The 21,193-nt window shown below is 41.8% G+C and overlaps 1 protein-coding gene across 2 annotated transcripts in view; it reads right to left on the bottom strand.

Annotated features, from left to right (window-relative positions):
• Window positions 1–7,561: 7,561 nt before the first annotated feature.
• The window catches only part of LOC147886103 (Plastid-lipid associated protein PAP / fibrillin family protein), a 106,763-nt gene continuing 93,131 nt past the window's right edge, over window positions 7,562–21,193 (bottom strand). For both annotated transcript variants that reach the window (XM_087395466.1, XM_087395468.1), the window contains exon 11: window positions 7,562–8,111. In XM_087395466.1, the coding sequence (XP_087251592.1) occupies window positions 8,036–8,111 (76 nt within the window). In that variant the 3' untranslated portion in view covers window positions 7,562–8,035. The remainder of the gene's footprint in view (window positions 8,112–21,193) is intronic.

The raw sequence follows: 21,193 nt of genomic DNA, 5'->3' as shown, positions 1-21,193 counted from the left end.
CATTAATTTTCTAATTGAACTGTCGTGTAGGAATGATTCTGACATGGCACACCAAATGGAAAATAGCCAATTGAAAATTGGTTGAACCACCTCTATGCATTTTTAATTAAAGTACATGGGAAATAATCCATGTATTCTTTATCTATTGTGGCACCATTTATATGACAAGCCCGCAAGAAACTTTGAAGATGACTATACAGGTCTTTGTCTCATCAGTACCCTTGAAAATTTGAAAATTTACCTTGATGTTGCAACTAGTCTTGAATGTCTCTATTCGTTCCACAAGTATTTCCACTCGGTTTGCTCCATACCCTGGGTGTCACTCGGAAGAACAAGATCTCCAAATCTCCATCTATCATACCTGCCTTCATGTGTATGAGGTTTTACACTAGTAGGCCGGATAGGATTTCTATCCATGGCTATAGTAAATTGCCATAATTATTCTACTTAATCTCTTCAGATACTCGGTGGAGTCTCTCTCCTTTAGAAGCATACCATTCTTTTTGTTTGATGATTCTTGGCTATCTACAGTGGCTAGTCTTTTTTGATAATGCCTTTCTTGACGATCTTCTTGTGGATTACTGGTCAAGTATCGAAGAAGTCTTTCTCTTCACTCATTGGCGTAGTTCTCACGCTTATTTTGAAGATCCAGAGAGAAAATGGCCAACTGTTCAAAGGTCCAAACTTTTGGTGGAAGAATGCTCAAATCCATTTGCCATGATGAGCCTTCATCTACTAGTCTTCTGGAATGACTCAGCCCAATACCAGTGGTTCATCCTTCTAATTGTGCATAGTAATCCACTCCACTCCTGGAGTAGCGTGGCCAACTCTCTCTCCTCGCACTCTATGCTCCTACTAGACAATTGATGCTTTTGCGAACAGCCTCCTTCAGGCATTCAACTCTAGTTCTAAGACTACACCAGTTCTTATGGTAGGATGTAGCCAATTCCTTTGGTTCAGGAACTCTTCGCACATGGCCGCATATCTTCGTCTTTTTTCCCAGCATATATCAGCCATTGGCTAAGTCAGAGAGTAGCCGATTAGCTGTCTAAATACTTTCTATATTCCACACTCTGGTCTTCTTCAAACACAACACCAAACTGTGTCACTCATTTGGAGTTACTCGAAGAAATTTCTTGTAATAGCTCACAATACCTAGCACCCATTTCAACTTATCATCACTGGTCAACATGAACCTTTCAATGGTCACTCAATTCTAGGCTTCTAATTGGATCCTCTCAATTCCCTTACTAACAACATGTCAACTCGTAAATTTGACCCTTCCCCACCAGGATCGCCAAATGTTGATGCTTCGGTTTGCTCACTCTCAATTGGTTATCTCGTAGATGCTCACAATGCTCATAAACAACCCAACCCTATGTAGTGCTCGGGTGAAAATACTCACTCTTGCGATCCATTAAGTGTTGATTGTGCATGCTCGAGGTGAAAAAACAGTTAGTCAACAAGAAAATTTGGAGGTAGGGGTTGTTGTTGAAGGAGAAACAGTTCGAATGTAGGGGACCAAGTTATTAACAGTTAGAAGGAAAGTACCACACTAAGTATACACATTCTAGACGAATAGAATGGAAACCACACTTGTAATAATCACTACACAATCTGTAATGGATTGTTATTTAGCAAGGGAGAGGTATATATATCTGATAGAGATGACTTTTAAAAAAAGGAATTTATATTATTGTCACGATAGCCCTAGTGCAAGTCATCTTGGTAGAGAAATGTCTTATGATTTTGTCACAACTGGCACTTATATTGGATGAAAATAATAGTGTATGTCTAGCACTAACTAGTTAAATGTCAATGAAGCCAAATTAATAAAGTAGAACACTTTAAGATTGGAGGCACATTGTATTCTCTATAGATTCCTGACGCTAAATGGGAAAGTACATCTATGGATTTTGTCAGTGGGTTAGAGGACATGATGTAGTTTGGGTAATAGTTGATCAAGGAATCAAATTTGTATGATTCATATCTACTGAGACAAACATAGAAGCACCACAATTAGCACAGTAATTTATTGAAGAACTATTTAGACCCATTGGTTTGCCTAGTGACATAGCCAGTGATGACTAAGACTTGAAGTCTATTGGGCACTTCAAGCCAACAATATTTCAAGGAAATTGGAAACTATGTTACATCCTTAATCTGAAGGGAAAATAAAGAAGGTGAATCGTTTTATGGAGGATACGCTTAAAGCATATGTCTCCAAGAAGTTGTCAGATTGGGAGAGGTACCTTCCAATTATGGAAACAACGACACTAGGCATTTAGCTATAAGGTTAAGTCCATTCATGCTTATACATATCCACTAGCCTAAATCATAAATTTCCCTAGGGCTTAAGAATATGAAGGTAAACATAGCTTAATACTTATTGATAGATGTCAGTAGAAGAAAATGATTCCATTACAATTTGTCAAGATAAGGGAAGTTTTATACAAATTAGAAATGACAAGCACGATTCTCAAGGAAGGCATATGGGTGTACCTTACAATTCCATTTCCAAAATTTTCTACAACTTTGAGGACTGGGAAGTAACCAAAGTTTTCCCACGGGTATTGCACTTCTTTTCTCATCATTCAAAAAATCAATGATGTAGCTTACAAGCTAGAACTCATATCTCCTAAAGAAGTAATTACTAGATCGTTTTTCTCGCTACGGGGCCCTATAAGAGTTGGGGGATTTGGCATATGTTTCACATAAATGTGAAAAGGTTCTAAAAAAAAGACAAACAAAATTCAAGAATAAGATTATTACGAGTTGTATTAAATGCAAAGATAGGCGAGATGAACATTCAACTTGCTTGACTTAAAGAAAAGCTTCCTTAGCTTGAGTTGGGGAGGCTCTAGTGGGTAGAGTCAAGAGGTTAAGATCACCAATCCTAAATAGAGTGACTTATGTGGGTGGAAGTCTAGAAGGGAATGGGGTCTATACATTAATTATAGTTGTGGATTATGTCTACATATTGGCATAAGGGGCTCATCATTAGGGAAACACATTCGTACATGGACAATAATTCTACTAAAGGCATGGTTAAGCTAGTTCAATGCATCGCTCACCAATGGGACTTCCATGGTATGGAAGGTAGAGGTTTATTGACCTAGGGTCGAGCCAAGGATCTTCCCTATGACATCGAATAAACTCAATGCGCCACTTAGCATGCGCTTTCTTTGCCTCAACATGTGCCTACTTTTCCTTACCTTTTGCCTACTTTGCTTTGGATTTTGCACCCTCCATTCTTGCTCATATTGTGTCTACATATTGGCATAAGGGGCTCATCATTAGGGAAACACATTCATACATGGACAATAATTCTACTGGAGGCATGGTTGAGCTAGTTCAATGCATCGCTCACCAATGGGACTTCCATGGTATGGAAGGTAGAGGTTTATTGGACAAAAATCTTCCCTATGACATCGAATAAACTCAACACACCACTTAGCATGCGCTTTCTTTGCCTCAACATGTGCCTACTTTTCCTTACCTTTTGCCTACTTTGCTTTGGATTTTGCACCCTCCATTCTTGCTCATATTCTAGTCCATGTTGCATCATCGTCTTTCCTCTTTAGCACTCTCCCGTTGCTACATTATTTCCTTGAGCCTAGTCCAACGATTATTGCTTGAGTTAATGATTTGAATCAACCCTAGCATGATCTCAGACGTCACCCTTGAGAAAGAGAACTAGCCTCCATGAAGTTGCTCTAATGTGGCTTGAACCTACCAATATTTCGCGATTGTATGAGAATTAGAAAAGCAATCCCTTCAAGCCATGTTTTCTTCATGGAAGCTTGAAGTGATCAATCTGTAAAGCCTCCAAGAATGCCAAGAACCTACTCACTTAATGGTTATCTTCCTTTGGAGCTCTTCATGGTTCACATCTTTTAGAGCTTGGGTAAGGTTGGTAAGGGCAAGATTAGTGCATGCAAGCAATAGCATGGTTCACTTCTTTTAGAGATCTTCATGGTTCACTTCTTTTAGAGATCTTCATGATTCACTTCTTTTGGAGCTGTTCATGATTCACTTCTTTTAGAGATCTTCATGGTTCAGTTCTTTTAGAGATCTTCATAATTCACTTCTTTTAGAGCCGTTCATGATTCACTTCTTTTAGATCTTGGGTAAGCTTGGTAAGGGTGAGAATAGTGCATGCGAGTAATGGCATGGTTTGAAGAATGGTGGAGAGAAGCTGAAAGGAATGAGATCAAGACTAATGGAGAAGATAGATGGTGGGTTTTGGAGCTAGGAATGTGCGAAAGGATCCATGATACGAAGGACAAAATTTGAAAGGCGTTAGAATGTAAGGATTATGATCAAGAGGGTTATGTACAAGGCTTATAGGACGTGAGCTCCAGAGAGGGGAATAATGTGGCGAAGGTTGAGATTTGCATGAAAGTGGGAAAGAGTGAAGCTAAAGTGAAGGAACAAAGCTCGAGAGAAAGATTGAGGTTTGCATGTGAGTGAAAGTCACTTCATTCTTCATGATAGACACCAAGTTTGACATGCAAGTGCTAAACTAGCACCTCCAAGTATGGTAAAGTCAAGGTGGAAAATTAAAGTCAAGCAAGTGCAGTAGATGATGTGGGCCATAAAGCTAGTTTGAATTACCCAACTCTTAGATTCAGTTGGATTATGAATAAGTTAAACTAAATTGTGAGGTGGATAACATGGAATATTGAGTTAATTTAAACACAACACGATAATGACATGAATGTGAGGCATGAATCTAACTGGCTATAACTTTTCTCTCCCAAAAAGACAATGATCTACAAACTACTACAATTCATTGTTTGTCTCTCATCAATGCAAAGTATATCCCGCTTCACTACCAAAAGTTCAAATTTTCATTGGGAATGTCAATAAGGGGCAAGGGTGTTAATAAGGGAAGGGATGTCAATCAGGGGAAGGGGTGTTAGTAATCCATGACATATTAAAGGTTAGAGGGGAGGATAAAGTGAGACAAATCAACATGAGCTTGGATTTATTGTCATCCTCATTGCAATCAGTCTCTCTAGTGCAGACACGAGTCTCAAACTGCTACAAGCTACATCATGAGGAATCAAGTCTCATCTCATTGCAAAAAGTTGAAGCAATGTAAGTGTTCAAGATGGTAAATTCATAATCTAAAAGATTTTCTTGATTTCACCATACCAGAACTTGTTTTACAACCAATCAAAGGCTTGCAATCAATGTATAGGCAAATGTTGTATTTTTTCCCACTCTCTCAACTATCTTTTATTCAAAAGGCTGTAGGAGAATGTTGTACAACTCAAGCATCTCAACCAATCTATTTATTTGTTTCAACAAGAGAGGTTGGAGACATAACTCAAAGTATATCGCAACGAATTTGATTTAAAATTTGCATGTGCAGTGCATCACTTAGAAGACCACCACAAGGCCCCCACTTGGAAGCGGTGCATCTTTTTGAGTTTTAGTCAAAGTATTAATGGTAAAAAAATTAAGGGAAAGACATCCAAAGTTGCTTTTGAAGAAATTTGATTTCATTGCATGAAACCCAATAAGTGATTGGAGAGGCCCATTGGATTGGCGTACAAGAATTGAATTAGAAGCTCTAAATATGGTTATGACCAATATGGAATATTAAATTATATCCAATGCTATGGACGATGGCCCATTGGAATTGCATGAAAATTTGAATTGGTGGCCTCAAATGTCATTACAATTAAGATGCACAATTGAGTTCTAGCCAGTAAGATGGATGGCACCCAACAAGTTGATTGACACGATCCATTGTCCTAGCATGAATATAATTACAACGAAGATGGATAATTAAATTCCAACCAACTTGGTGAATGTCGTGGCTCACCAAGCCACAATGGCAAAAATGTGACTAGTTAATGTAAAAAATTACTTCAATGAGAGGAAGATAGCATGATGATTATGAATCAATTAAGAATGTGGGTTATGTGATCAAAATTTTCACAAACCTAGAGGACACTAAGAAACTAAAAAAGATACGCCTTAAATACAAGTGAAATGGTATACAAGCTACATAGTCTACACACTTGAGTGCTATTCTGACATGATTATTTTTTGTTGATTGCATTTTGACTTTTTACTTTCTTTGTTCATGCCTATAATATTACTCCTTATACTTTAATTATTGCCTCTTTCAAGTCACTATGGCATCCCACATCTTTCATAAACATTTTCATGTCTGGATCCTCTTTTTTTAGTGGTTGGCAAAAGTAATATTTTAGCAACTACTTCTAAGATTTTATATCCAACCATCAAAGTCATTGAATGTATCACCAACTAGTGCCATAGGTTCTATGGATTTTGGGAGATGCACTTGAGGTAGCTTTTAGGATCCATGGGTTTGATCTCCAAAGTGTCAAGATTGCCTCAAAGTGCAACCTCTCTATTGTATATTGTCAATTTATCCATTTCTCAATCATGTCGGAGTACTAATTTTTGTTGTAGCCATGGTTTACAATGTGAATTTCACACCAAATACTTTCATTGTCCTATCATCCATAATTTCCAATGGCTTGTCTTGAGGATAGCAAGTCAAATATGTAAAGTTGCCAGCCTGAATGGTGGCAATCTCCATGTAGCATACAAATTCTTGTGGTATAAATTTATACCTACTCCTCCATCAACTATTGTCAAGAAAATATCAAAGGTTTTTTAATGTGCTTAACAATTCTAGTATTATACTTGTTCCAAAAAAATTATCATCTCACCTTCAACATTTTTGGTACCATACTTGTCCCCAAAAAAATTATCATCTCACCTTCAACATTTTTGGTACCATAGACCCTCTCCCCCTCCCTCCCTCCCACCCACGCACGCACGCGCGCGCGCGCACACACACACACACACACACACACTCAAGTCTTGATAGGTTCTAGATATCTGAGAATGGTTTAGACAACATGAGTCGAGAGGCTTTGTAACCTCACCCCCAAGGAAATGAAACGGACACAGATTCAACGACACTTGCTAGAGTAACTACACAAAAGTTCATAGTCAATTGAGAACAATGAGTACGACTACACATATATTCATCAAAAGTACTAGACCATCTACACTGATAATCATGGGCCCATCCAAGCACACATTTGCAATCTCATGCCCACATGCACAAGCATTACCTATGCTTAATACCAGAGCACAACAATTAGGCATTGAGGTAGAAGCTATGGGAGAGCAATCAATATAGGCATGCAATTGCATAGTATGTCAACTAAATGTTCAAGAGACCTAGGAGCACCTCACGTGTATTCAACCAAGGGTGCAATAGCTTACAACAGTTCCTTCAAAAGAACTATCACACCCCACAACGCGTGGCACTTTCACTGCCTCCATTTTTTACCACAATGAACAACTCATAATGCATCATAATCCTCGTCTCAGCAAGACCTAAGTCACAATGATGCATCATCTGAGATATTATTGTATCTTGTACTTGTACTTGACATAGCTATTTTCCCTTGTCTATTGTTGTATTGAATAGTTTGCATGGTCCCATGAGTCATTTTGGCCACAGCTCTCTCAATTATGTATGGGGGGGAGAACACACACCACAGAAATCTGTAATCTTCTCTCTCATTGGTAAAAGCAGTGTATTGAGGATACGTTTTATTGACCCTCGAGCATGCCCAATTCCAAGGCCTCTCTTTTAATCTTAGCTGGTACTTGAACGTTGCTAACTAGAGTTTTGCATACCTGACCCAATGGGAGATGATTATAAAACTGCTCATCCTTTGCTTAGTCCTCCTTGGCCACATACAAAATCAATTCCAAAAACACATGCGTAGGTCTTTCAAAGCAAGATGCTCTTTATCTTCATCTAACAGCTCCTCTGGACACAACTAATCTGATACTTTCACGAGTTTCGATGGGAGTAGTTAATTTCTATATGGAATAATCAGCTGTTTATTATAGATTTTGTGGCCTTCCATATAAAGCAACATGATCTCGAAAAACTAAGCCACATAATTGCAAAGATCACAAAAATACACGACCTTGGAAGCAATTTTACGACTGCATTTTGTACCTTTTACTCATCGTCACGAATGTGTACAAATGTGCTCCCCCTGTTACCACGGGTTATGCGGATTTTATTATCCAAGTACCTAACAATCACGAGCCAGGACCAGGTTCACGTGCAGTAAGTTTCTCAGATTATCTCTGTCTAGAAAAGCAAGGAATAGAGAGAGTGATATAGACATGCTGTTTGCCTGATGCATCATTGAATAATCAAATGAAAGTAAACACTCGTCTTCTTAAGGACGTAATGCATATTCATAGCTCATTAACGAAGGCAAGCAAAAATCCTGAGCATTTTAAATTGCTTTGCATACTGGGACTCATAAAAGACAACAATTGCAAAAATATTCTACTGCAGCGAAAGGTAAAAAGAAAACTGACTGGCGAATTTTATGACACTGGTGCTTTTTTCAGATCACTGGATCACATCTATGGATAGCAAGGTAGCCAATGTGGGAAGAAATAGCAGTTCTGTGCTCTTGTTGTGGATGTAACTATGACGTAAAAAACAGACATCAGAAGTATTTCCATTTGCGGGAGAAATCGCTAGGGTGATTACATCCACCTCTCTTTCTCAGCTGCCAGTGCTGTTGTTTGCCTGCTCCTCACTGCTGTCGCTGATCATCCATCCACCCAACTGGGACGGAACACTTCCATCCATTTGACATGACTTTTCTGTGATGGATGGGGTTCTAGCACGACAGCTGGCGTAAGGCCAGTGTTATTGAGCAGCTTTTGAGGCACTTCTGATGACTGTCACCAGCGGAAACAATCGGACAAGCAGACAGGACTCACAAAGCCACTGTAAACGTGAGGACTATTGTAAGAGATGAGCAGCAAATGCCAGGCACAGGCCCTGAGCGCAAAACTGATTCAAAACGAAACGCAGCATAGTCAAGCGCAAAAAGCAGCTTCAGCTGCCGATTCTTTAGTCAAAGAACAATTTCAGGAGGGAACGAGCAACAGTAAGTCATAACACCATCTTTGGGACAACATCTGATTTTTGTTCTCTTCATAGATGATTTTTCCAGATTTTCATGGGAAAGGAAAAATATGATGTCTTTCAGTGCTTCAAGCAACTTGTTGATACGGCTATGAATGAGTCCAGACGCAGACAGAGGGGGGGAACAGTAAATACATGTCAGATGCCTTCAAAGAATTCTTGAAGGAAAGGCGGGCTATGCATCAGTCTACAGCCCCTTATAAGATGATCAAGGGCAGAGGTTGCCACACGGATTTTGATTGGAAGGGAATAATGTGTGCAGCACATATTTTGAACAGATGCCCCACCAAGGCCTTGAAAATTATGACTCCCTTTGAGGCTGGTAAAACGAAAAACTACCTCAGGGTGTTTGGTTGTGTAGCCTATGCACAAATGCCTAGTCAGTTGATAGACAAGCAGGCTTCTAGGCTGATCATGCAACTCTATGTAGCATTTTTAGATGCTATCTGTACTATGAGATCCAAGGTCATCACCACTATCTCTTCAAGGATCGATTCGGACCCCTCTCCAGCCTCGTCTCACCCGGCTCAGGGACATCTGGATACTTTCATCCATGAGGCCACATGCTGCAGAGACCAGCAACTGAAAGCATATAGACGAGATCAAAGTGCTAAGCTAGATTCCACCAAGAGTGTGAGCACTAAGTTTTTCCAATTGGATAGCCGGGACCAACAGGCCCCAAGGACACAGCATAGCCGATGGCGCGGAGCGAGAGATACGACAAACCCATCAGTGTGTCCATGCATAGATCAAGCTTGAATATCTTCCCTCCATGTTCACCAAACCAAAGGCACGGCATGTGTGACAATGACACTTGTTCCATGTAGGGCCGCGGCTAGGAGACGATAGCGGACACATATTGATCGACGTCAATGCTCTATCATCGGTTTTATGCCGCCATAGCCCTGGGCACCAATAGAGCCTCTCATGGACTTGGTTCCTCAACAAACGTACTCAGAACCACCATAGTGATGCCATCCTTTCCAAGACATTTTAAGCTAGTTTTGTGTTTATGTTGTACTTGTCTTGGGTGCAAATGCCCACTTAGAGGCTCCACCCATTCAGCTCATTGTATCGGTTTTTTCAATCTCACAGACCCTTTGGTCTTCAAAGACTCTTATAAACCTATAGTTCTTTCTTTCTTTCTTTCTCTCTCTAAATGGCTCTGAATGACCAAAACTTCATCTGCACTTATCATAGTAGCCACCACTTAAAGTGGCAGCTAAAACCCATGCACCTATCTAGACTTGAAACAAGGCGCAGCTTACAAGGACAGATTTGAGGCATCATTGCTCCAAGTAGAAAGACATTTTTTCTATTAAATACTTGGGAGAGTTTCTAGAAGATCCTCCATGAGGCTACTTACACATGCTGCCCTCTCTCACGAGGGGACTAACATGCTGCACCATGTCCTTCTATGCAATCCATCGTATGACCAAGATTACAAGGATGCGAAGAAGAAAGTAAAAATTGCAGAGTCAGTAGAGGAGAGGGAAATTGCAAATAAAGAAAGGGTTGAGATCGTTAAAAAGAAACAGCATAGGCATAGCAGCTAAAACATTTTGGAATAACTTCAGCCCCAAGGGATGCAAACATGAACTTTTCATTGGCTTTGATGTCATGATAGGCCACACCAAAGACTCATGCGAGAACCTAGATGAGCCAAACATGCCAAGGTTAGACCCCCCCACTGTATATTGACTATTTCTTCACCATTAAGGACATTGAGGTGGGTCTGTTCTAGCTTTTATTTCTGCAACCGCCTTGGCGCTGTTCTTTTTTGCCTCAGCCCTGCTCATTTTCACATCTATCCTGCAGCCATTTCCCCTTCTTTGTGCCCATTCAGCTCCACCATAGCCTACCTCTCCATAGCCGTCTCCTTTTGTGCTCCTTTCGCCTCCCTTTCCATGTTGTATGCACCTGTTTTGTGAAGGAAATGGAGGTGAGAGCAAGAGAGCAAGAGAGCAGAGCAGGAGAGAGCAAACTACACAAGTGTATTGAAAGAGATAAGAAACAAGATACAAGACTAAGGTTTTGTCTTAGTGACAAAACCTTATCCTAACTACTAACTGTAGTTAGGGGTTCTAACTGTGGTTAGGGGAAAAACCTCTAATGAGGGGAAAGTGACTTTAATCCAATTATTGGTCTTCTTTGAAAAAAAATAGAAAACCCACTTATTGGTCATACATTGGTCACTGCCATGAATTATGGCGATAATTCCAACACCCCCCTGTAGTGCCAATGTGATGATGTACAAGGATAGGATCAATCACCAAAAGGAGATAGTTCAGGGCACTACGAAATGCCTCAAACTTCTCACGTGGAAGTGCTTTGGTGAAGATGTCTACAACATTGTCATGTGTGGAGACATAGATCATACTGATCTCCCCTGCATGCAACTTCTCTCTGACATAATGATAATGAATCTCAATGTGCTTCGTGCAAGCATGAAACACAGGATTCTTTGCAATTGCTATAGCACTCTGACTATCAATGAGAATTGGAGAATGACCCTCCAATGATAGATGAAGATCAGCAAATAATTGGCGTAGCCACACACATAACTGTTGCTATGAAAGCTGCCCTGTACTCAGCTTCACATGAGGAAGTAACCACAATAGATTGCTTCTTATTTAGCCAAGAAATGCAAGCATGTCCCAAAAAGAAACAATTACCACTTGTGGACTGCCTAGTGTCATAATTTCCAACGCTATTTGAGTCACTCTAAGCATGCATCGGCAAGTCACCCTCCTTGGGAAACATCAAGTTGTGAGACTTTGTGCCTTATAAATAACGGAAGATGCATTTTACAGCTTCCCAATGTGTCATCTTTGGGCTGTGCATATATTTGCTCACCTGTGATATTGCAAACTGAATATCGGGCCGTGTATTGCACAAATTAATGAGGCATCCTACAGCCTGGCTGTAGAGTGTGGCATCTACTGATTCACCTGCATCATACATAGTAAGCTTCAGCCCTGGCTCCATGGGAGTGGCTGTAGGCTTGCAATCTTGCATGTTGAACCGATCCAAGAGCTTTTGCCCATACTTGGATTGAGACATAATAATGCCACGTCTCTCTTGTATAAACTAGATCCCCAAGTAAAAAGGTACGCCCAAATCTAACATGTCAAATGTAGCTTTCAATTCAGCTTTATAATCTGCAAATTTTTCTTCGTGTGATCCTGTGAGCAACATGCCATCTACATAAAGAATGATGACTAATATATCCCCCCCATCCTTCTTGATGTAAAGGTTACTTTCACTTGGACTGTTATGAAGCCCCTTGCTAGTCAGAAAGGCATCAATCTTGGAGTACCATGCACGTGGGGCTTGTTTCAGCCCGCACGAAGCTTTATTCAGCTTGCAAACTTTATGTGCATTACCCGAAATTTCGAAGCCAGGAGGTTGCTTGACATAAACCTCTTCCGACAAGTCTCCATTGAGAAAGGTTGTTTTTATGTCCAACTGATGAACAATTCCAATCAAAATGTGCAGCCATAGCAATAACTGATCTGATAGTGGTCATCCTGGAAGTAGGAGCAAATGTCTCGTCATAATCGATGCCCTTCTTTTGAGCATAGCCTTTTGCAACCAGCCGTGCCTTGTACCTGTCAATGGACCCATCTAACTTTCTTTGTACTTTGAAAACCCATCTGGTACCTATGGCATTCTTTCCTGGTGGAAAATCCACAAGATTCCAAGTCTGATTTTTCTCAATAGACTGCAACTCATCTTGCATGGCATGCATCCAATGCACACTGTCTTGGCTTCTCCAAAAGTATCAGGATCTTCCTCATCAAGAAGAGCACCTGCATAAGCTGATTCAACAAAAAGAGCCCCCCCTTCGTGCCTTGCTACACTACGAGTTCTGCCAGGCAATGAAGCATCAAGCCTACTCTCAATGAGAGTTTGGAGCAGCCAATTCGGAACAGTTTTGGCTGTATTTCTGTAGTCTCTTGCCTGACAACATCTTCCACTGCCCATGGAGGAACTAAATCAGCCGGTGGCTGAATCGGGGCATGTGGAATAGGAGGAGCATGCTGTAAATGCTGATATTCAGCAGGGATTTCAGATGCGGAACCCAAAGCAATGGATAGTAATCCCATCTGATGTGGGGGAGGCTGGCACATTAAATTCAGCTTGTGTATGTGCTGAATTTTCTGAAAAGATTACATCTCTGCTGACAAAAATCTTGCGTGTAGCAGGATTGTAGAGACGATAACCTTTGCTCTCTATATCCCAAGCTGCCTTTGAGATCTTGCGTCACCGAATGTGCGGAATAATAAACCTTTTGACAGAAAGAGAGATTACTGAAAGTGCTTGGGCATCACATGAATCCCACCTTTTTTGTTCCTGTGTGGGAGGCACAACTGCAGCAGCCATTGCACCTAGCACTTGTCTTGCACCTTGAGCTTGTCCTCTACCCCTTCCTCCACCTTGTTGAGGAAGAGTGGCAGGTGCAACCGCATTCTCTGGCCGGGTCTCATCCCTAGTGACATAATCCCACATATGTTTGCCAACTAAAAGGTAACATACCAGAAAACTCCATAAAGAGTAATTGGTACCATCCAACTTATCCTCTTGTGTGAGGACGCCAAACACTTCATTGGGATTATTCTGAGCCATAACTGCCAAAGAAAACAAAATGCAACAAACGTGACAGATTTAGAGGTGCACAACACAAATCCCTTCCGGGATATAGATGCAAGCTACCCACTGCTCAAAATACAGCCAATCAAAGGCTCAAAACACAACAGCCCAAAAGCATAAATCCAACTGAAATTCTGCCAGATTTGCCTGCAAAGTGTCCAAAAGCCCCAAATCTTACAAAATTGGCGTCCAAGACCAAAAGCCCCAATTTGTAGTATGAAATTGGGCTAAATTTGGGGCAAATACAAGAAAAGCCCCAAATTTTGATGCTCAATCTGCCTTCAAAAAAAGCTTGAATCACAGCCAAACATTGGCTCAGAATGCAATAGCACTTTCTTGCTCAATAGGCATCCACAGTGTGCATACACCTTCAGCCAACACTTGGCTTCAAAATGCACACTCCTTGAGCAATAATTTGAACTGAATGTGCAGCCCAAAACAATCCCAAAAGTACCTGTGGGCACACCCAAACTCTCCAAATCCACCTGTACGCAGAAGTCACCTGTGCAAGGAGACTGGCTTCACTGCACAAGCTGGAGCTATACAATAAGTGAGTAGGTATGAGCTTGAGCTGTCGGACGTACAAAGCTGTGCGGGTAAGAAGACAAGCAGTACGAACTGCTTGTACGACTGGCGGCACGTAGGCAATACAGAACTGATGGACATGGCCGTACAGGCAAGGATCATATGGAAAGGGATTGCTAGGATCGTATGGAAAGGGATTGCTAGGATCGTAAGGCAGTACGATGCAGGTACGGAACGGCGAGAAGGTCCAAGAGCAGATGTACAACCCACAATGCTACGGAATGCAATATGGACTGCTAGCAGCATGATCATACGGAGAATGTACAGATGGGTAGGACTGTACGTACTGACCAAGTATGGACAGAAGCACATACTTGTACAACGAGCTACAGGTGGCGAGTGTACACGCACAACAGCCTGGTCGACCGTACAACGTATGAATGGGAGCTGGGATTGGTACATACGAGGCTGAAGGCGGGCTGGCAGGGCAAGGGTGCTGGTCCAGGAGTTGCCTGATCTGATACCAAATGAAGTAAATGGAGGTGAGAGCAAGAGAGCAAGAGAGCAGAGCAGGAGAGAGCAAACCACACAAGTGTATTGAAAGAGAAGAAACAAGACACAAAACTAAGGTTTTGTCTTAGTGGCAAAACCTTATCCTGGCTACTAACTGTAGTTAGGGGTCCTAAATGTGGTTAGGGGGAAAAACCTCTAATGAGGGAAAAGTGCCCCTAACCCACTTATTGGTCACACCTTGGTCACTGCCATGAATTATGGCGATAATTCCAACATTTGAAGCACCTCCTCGTGCCATCTTGCTGCTACTGCATCGCCGCCCTCTAGCAAAACACTTCTGGCCACCTTTCCCAGCTTTTCGAGGTGTTTCGAGGTGTTTTCAAACAGTTCCATTCCTACCAGCGCTGCATGGAGGCCATCCTCTGCATTTCTAAACATTTTCCAAGGGCTGTGTGCATTTTGGAGCATACCAGGCTTGCACATGTGAAATTTTGAGCTATGTCAAAGCATCTTCGGTCCCGTTTTCAAGGTTTCCAGGCCGCTGCAGCAGAGCGATTCATTTACGCATGTAAGTTGTAGATTCTCGGGTGATTTGGAGATTTCGAAGCAGCAGAATGTTAAAGCCATTGCCCTCATTGGTCTTTGCTTGGCCAACACTCTCATTCATCATGTGGACTTCAAGTCAACAACTAAGAAGATTTGGGATCGCCTCGAGCCATTGTTTGGGAATAAAGTCACCAACTCTAAAGTCTTTATGAAGCTCAAGTTTTATGATTTGAAAATGGCAGAGAGTGATGCGTTGAGTGATCATCTAGCACTGTTTCAATCTCTTGTTCAACAACTCTCAAGTTTGGAAGGCGCGCCAAATGATGAAGATAAGATGGCTGTCCTTATGAAGACTATGCATTAAATACCTCGCTTTGAGCAAACTCTTAAAGTCGTTCGCCTTGCCACTACCACGTTTGATGATACGGTAGCAGTACTCATTGAGGAGGATCGTCGCAATAAGGAAGCCTCTCTTGCCTCTCTTGGTGATCAAGCATTTGCTTCCACAAGCAAATGGAAGACCAACAAGAACATTATTTGCAAGTTTCACTGCTTCAAGAAGAAGGAACAGGAACAAGAGAGGCACCATGCCAATCTCCTTGCTAAAGAACAAGCTGAACCTGAAGAGCCCCCAGAGGACATACATGCAGCTACAGTAGAGGTTCACGGCCTCGCTCTTGAAGACGAGGACCCTTATGACCAAGATTGGGCTTTCTAGGCCCCCTATGCTTGTATGTGTGTGTTGAGTCAATAAAGGTTCTCAACCTTGGGTTGTCCCTCTAAACTGAATGTAATTGGAGTCAACAAGAGATACTCTGCCTTGGGTTGTTCCCCAAAAATGAATGTATTGTCTTTGACTTTGGCTCGATGGTATTGACCACCTAGTTCAAAGTAAGGGGGGGGGTGACGAGTGATGGTTTGCCCTTGCCAATCATCGCAAGCTGACTAAGAAGTCACTATCACACGAGAGGTGTTGGATAGTTGCAGTGAAGGGGGATCAGTCTACTCTTGCATGTTGGGTCTCACACTCTTTGCTCTGAAGGGGGGTTTTGGAGACATCATAGCCAAAGAGTGGTGATGTGATGTGTTGGCGGGGTTGCAGCAGAGGTTTTCATACGTACGTCGGTTGCACCATCCCGAGTGATTTGGAGGCCTCCTCGACCTATTTTGGAGTAGCTATTTCCATTTGCAAGCTGTTTTAGGGTTGTTGTTGTAGAGCCGCCTCCTTCATACTCATTTTTGGGGCTGCTCCTTGCCACTCCTTCATCCCGGGGCTGCTCTAGGCCATTGCTTTGCATTTTGGAGAATTTCTTTGGCTTCCCTTCTACATCTCGTGTTTGCTGTCTGCTTTCATCAAGCTCCTTGCCATCATGACTTCATTATCCTCTAGCTCTTTGCTTGTGGAGAAATTCAAAGGGGAAGTTTTTCCCACTTGACAAACCAAGATGCAATTGCTTCTTATGCGTGAAGGTGTTTGGGATGTTCTTGACGATGACAAGGTTGAGTTCTTGACGATGACAAGGTTGAGTTACATGATTAGTAACACCAAAGGATTTGGAAGCAGTAGAATGCTAAGGCCATTGCACTCATTGGTCTTTGCTTGGCTAGTCAGCAGCTAAGGAGATTTCGGATCGTCTCGAGAGATTGTTTGGTAATAAAATCACCAACTCTAAAGACCATTACTGGAGAAATTAAAACATGGGAAGTTATCCATAAAACCTTTGTGGGACAAATCATCACCCCAAATCCAAGGCTTAAGAATATATAAAGTCACAAAAAGAAACAAAAAAAGATTATAAAAAGTATTTGAAAGACCAACGGGTCTATAAGACTAAAAGAAACTCATGAAATGATCTAAAAGTGTAGCCTATAAGTGGGCATGAAAAGTCCTTTTAGCCACTTTGAAAGCTTTATGAGACTAAGTGGACCTGATGAAATGATCTAAAGGATAGCATCTAGGTGGAAATTAATATCCAAGTCAAAAACAAGAGAAGCCATAATAATAAAGGATGCTATTCCAAGATTATTTAGTGGTTCAATTAGGTGACCACTCTGACTTGACATGCTACTGTGGCATGAATTCACTACCACTAAGAGTAGTATTATTTGATAGCATGAATAATTATGTTAGATAAGGACAATCTTTTTGAAGCTCAAGTTTTATGATTTGAAAATGGAAGAGAGTGATGAGTTGAGTGATCATCTAGCACGGTTTCAGTCTCTTGTTCAACGACTCTCAAGTTTGAAAAGCGCGCTAAATGATGAAGATAAGATGGCTGTCCTTATAAAGAGTATGCATGGAAACTCTCGCTTTCAACAAACTCTTGAAACCCTTCACCTTGCCACTACTACGTTTGATGATATGGTGGCACTCCTCATTGAGAAGGACCATCGCAATAAGGAAGCCTCTCTGGCCTCTCCTGGTGATCAAGCATTTGCTTCCATGAGCAAATGGAAGACCAACAGGAACATTATTTGCAGGTTTTGCAAGAGGAAAGGACACATTGAAGCCCACTGCTTCAAGAAGAGGAAATGGGAACAAGAGAAGCACCATGCCAATCTCCTTGCTGAAGAACAATCTAAACCTGAAGAGCCCCCAAAGGAGATACATGCAGCTACAGCAGAGGTTCACGGTTTCTCTCTTGAGGACAAGGACCCATACGACCAAGGTTGGGCTTTCTAGGCCCCTATGCTGTGTGTGTTTGTGTTGAGTCAAATAAAGGTTCTCAACCTTGGGTTGTCTCTCTAAACATGAATGTATTTGGAGTCAATAAGAGGTACTCTGCCCTAGGTTGACCCCCAAAAATGAATGTATTGTCTTTTACTTTGATTTGATAGTATTGACAACCCAGTTCAGAGTAAGGAGGGGGTGATGAGTGATGGTTTGCGTTTGCCCGCAAGCTAACTGAGAAGTCACAATCCAAGTATATTGGACAGCTTTTGCAGCGTTTTTAGTTTGAGGATTGCAAGCCAGTATGCACACCCTTAGATCCTGGTTTTCTCTTCTCTTCTGAGGATGGCAGCAGTGCATGTGATGTGACTCTCTATTAGCAGGTGGTTGGCTGTTTGATTTACTTATGCCATACGAGACCTTAAATACCTTTATACACAATGTGCTCTGAGCAAAATAGAAATACTTTCAATTCCCTTCACAACAATTCAAAAAATGTCCTTTATTTTGAGACCTTCAAAAGCTCTTTACTTTATGGCTAACATAAGCGTGACTTGCAAACAAAATTACCATGACTTGATCTTTTGTACTATGTATAGTCATAGGTTGCTATATCCCTACAAGATGAACATGTTCAACCATGACATTAGATATTCAAATATTATGAGCCATGTCCAAGATACTTCAGCCCATACCATGGAGGGGGGTTTGTAGGGCATCTTATGGGCTATCCTTATTCCTTGGTATGTGCCTTGTAGACTTAGTTATAGTTAGTAAGGTCAATTGGTACAGTTAGTATATGTACCAATAGGATAGTTAGAATACTTAGTCCAGTTATGGCACTTTGCCCTAGGATTGTGTTATATTGGCTCTCTTGAGCCTGTTAGAATTATAGATATAATTCAACAGTGACCAATGTAATTTAATAAGCTAGTTAGGGGCACTTTTCCCTCTTTAAGAGGTTTTTTTCCCTAACCGCAGTTAGTCCACTAACTATGGTTAGTGACTACTAAGGTTTTGTCACTAGGACAAAACCTTATCTCACTCCTTCAGTTGTATCTCTCTTATCTCATCTATTTTGCAACTAAGCTTTCAGCTCTCACTCTCTCCTGCTTCTTGCTCTTATTTGCTCTCTCTCTCCCATTCTCACATTTGGTATTAGAGCAGATCGTGCTCTTGGACCTGCTCCCTGCTCCCGGACTCTAGCTCCCACAAGCTTCCATCGCAAGATCCGTACTAAACTGGCCGTATACTCCCGTCCGCTGCAACCGTACAATAGGCCCGCATTCGCGTCGTACAATCAACTCGTCCGTACGGATCTGCATTCCGCGTACAGATTCATCGTCCGTACAACCGTACTGACACACCTGCATCTTCCGTACCTCGTCGTACGGCTCTGCGTCAGCTTTCGTCCATACACAACTCGATCTGCGCCGTATGCCTGTACTTCGCAGTACATCCCGGGTACCTGCTTGTCCGTACACGCATTTCGTCGTACAATACCGTACTGGTACAATCTTCCGTACAGCAATGCAAGCAACCATACACATCCGTACATGTAGATCTGTACATGCAGATCCGTACCTGCTACCTCGATTTGCGCATTCTGCCGTACTGCAGATCCATACATACTCGCCATCCAGCCGTACCTGTCTGTGCCGTACTTCCGTACTGCACACCTGCATCAACCATTCCGTACAGTTGTACTGCAGGTGTACGGATTCCGTATAGGGTTTATTGTGCAAGTTCCTTCATCTACCAGTGATCCTTGGTAGGCATTCTTGCAGTTCTTCTGCAACATTTGCAGATTTGGTGGTATTTGTGCAGACATTTGCAGTCATTTGGGTATTTTCGGGTTCGTAGTTGCTTGTGAAGCACACATTGCAGGCAGATTCAGAGGTTTAGCCCAAAAATTTGGAGCTCTCTGCTGAAATCAAAATTTGGGGCTTTCTGTGCTTTTGCCCCTTTCTGGTTGCAATTTCAAGCTCGAAATTTAGGGCTTTCAGTTTTGCAGTACAATTTCTTGCAGAAATTTGAGGATTTTGTGATTACACTGCAATTTCGCAACTGCAATTTCGCAGTGAAATTTGGGGCTTTTGCAGACAGAGCGCAATTCTTGCAACATTTGGGGCTTTTGATCAATTTGCCCCTTTCTGGTTGTAATTTCAGGCCTATTTTGGGGCTTTTGTGTTGGAGAAGCAATTTTGGAGATTTCACACTGCCTTTCTTGAAGTGTTTTGCAGCACTTTTGGCAGATTCTGGAGAGTTTTTGATGCTTGGACAGATTTCTGACAGTGCAAGTGCAGAAATCTGAGTTGCATTTACAGCCAGTGCTTGGCTGTGTTTTTTGGGAGTTGTGCATTTCATTCCCAGTAAGGGAATTCAGTTTTGTATCTGCTAAAATCTCTTTCTCGGATATGGCCCAGCAAAATCAGAATGATTTCCCGTTCGGTGGTCTTTCACAGGAAGACAAGTTGGATGGTACCAACTACTCCCTATGGAGTTTTATGGTACGCAATATTCTGATTTCTCACAATTCATGGGATTATGTGAATGGGGATGAGATCTGACCAGCAAGGTATGGCACCTAATACCCCTCCCAAGCAAGGAGGTCGAAGAGGTCGTGCACAGGGTGCAGTTGCAGGATAGGTTGTTGGTGCAGCTGTAGCCACCACTCCAGAACAAAAAAGATGGGATTCACGGGATGCCTTAGCTTTGTCATGCATCTCTGTTTCAGTGAAAAGATTTATCATTCCGCATATCCGGTCGTGTAAGACCTCAAAGGCAGCGTGGGATATCTTAGAAAGCATGTATGCAGCCCGGAATGATGCAAGGGTATCTTTCTTGAAAAGAGAGTTAAGTAATACACATATGGAAGAGGGTGACTCCATGTCAGTCCACCTCACAAAGCTACAGGATCTCAGAGAGCAATTATTGAACATTGATGAGATTATTCCTGATTCAGAGATGATTATCACCACTCTGAATTCTCTTCCTGAGACTTATCTCAGCTTTCATACCTCGCTGAACTTATCATTGAGGGGGGGTGCAAATCCTCTCACTTGTCATGAGTTGATAGGACTTATGCTTCAGGAAGAGCAAACCAGGAAAAACTTGGCTTCACGTGCAGGTGAACAAGCTATGCTCTCAAAGTTCAAGTCAAAAGGAAAGGGACAGGCAAAGACATCAGTAATCAGCCTTCCAGTGGGTCAGGACAGCCTTCACAAAAGGCTAAGAATGATGCAAGTAAGCCCAAG

This window comes from Dipteris shenzhenensis, chromosome 24 (genome assembly GCF_047967505.1).
Source record: "Dipteris shenzhenensis isolate YYH24624 ecotype China chromosome 24, Dip_SZ_1.0, whole genome shotgun sequence".
Taxonomy (NCBI): domain Eukaryota; kingdom Viridiplantae; phylum Streptophyta; class Polypodiopsida; order Gleicheniales; family Dipteridaceae; genus Dipteris; species Dipteris shenzhenensis.
The sequence above is the reverse complement of the archived record's forward strand: the minus strand, read 5'-3'. Positions and strand labels throughout refer to the sequence as shown.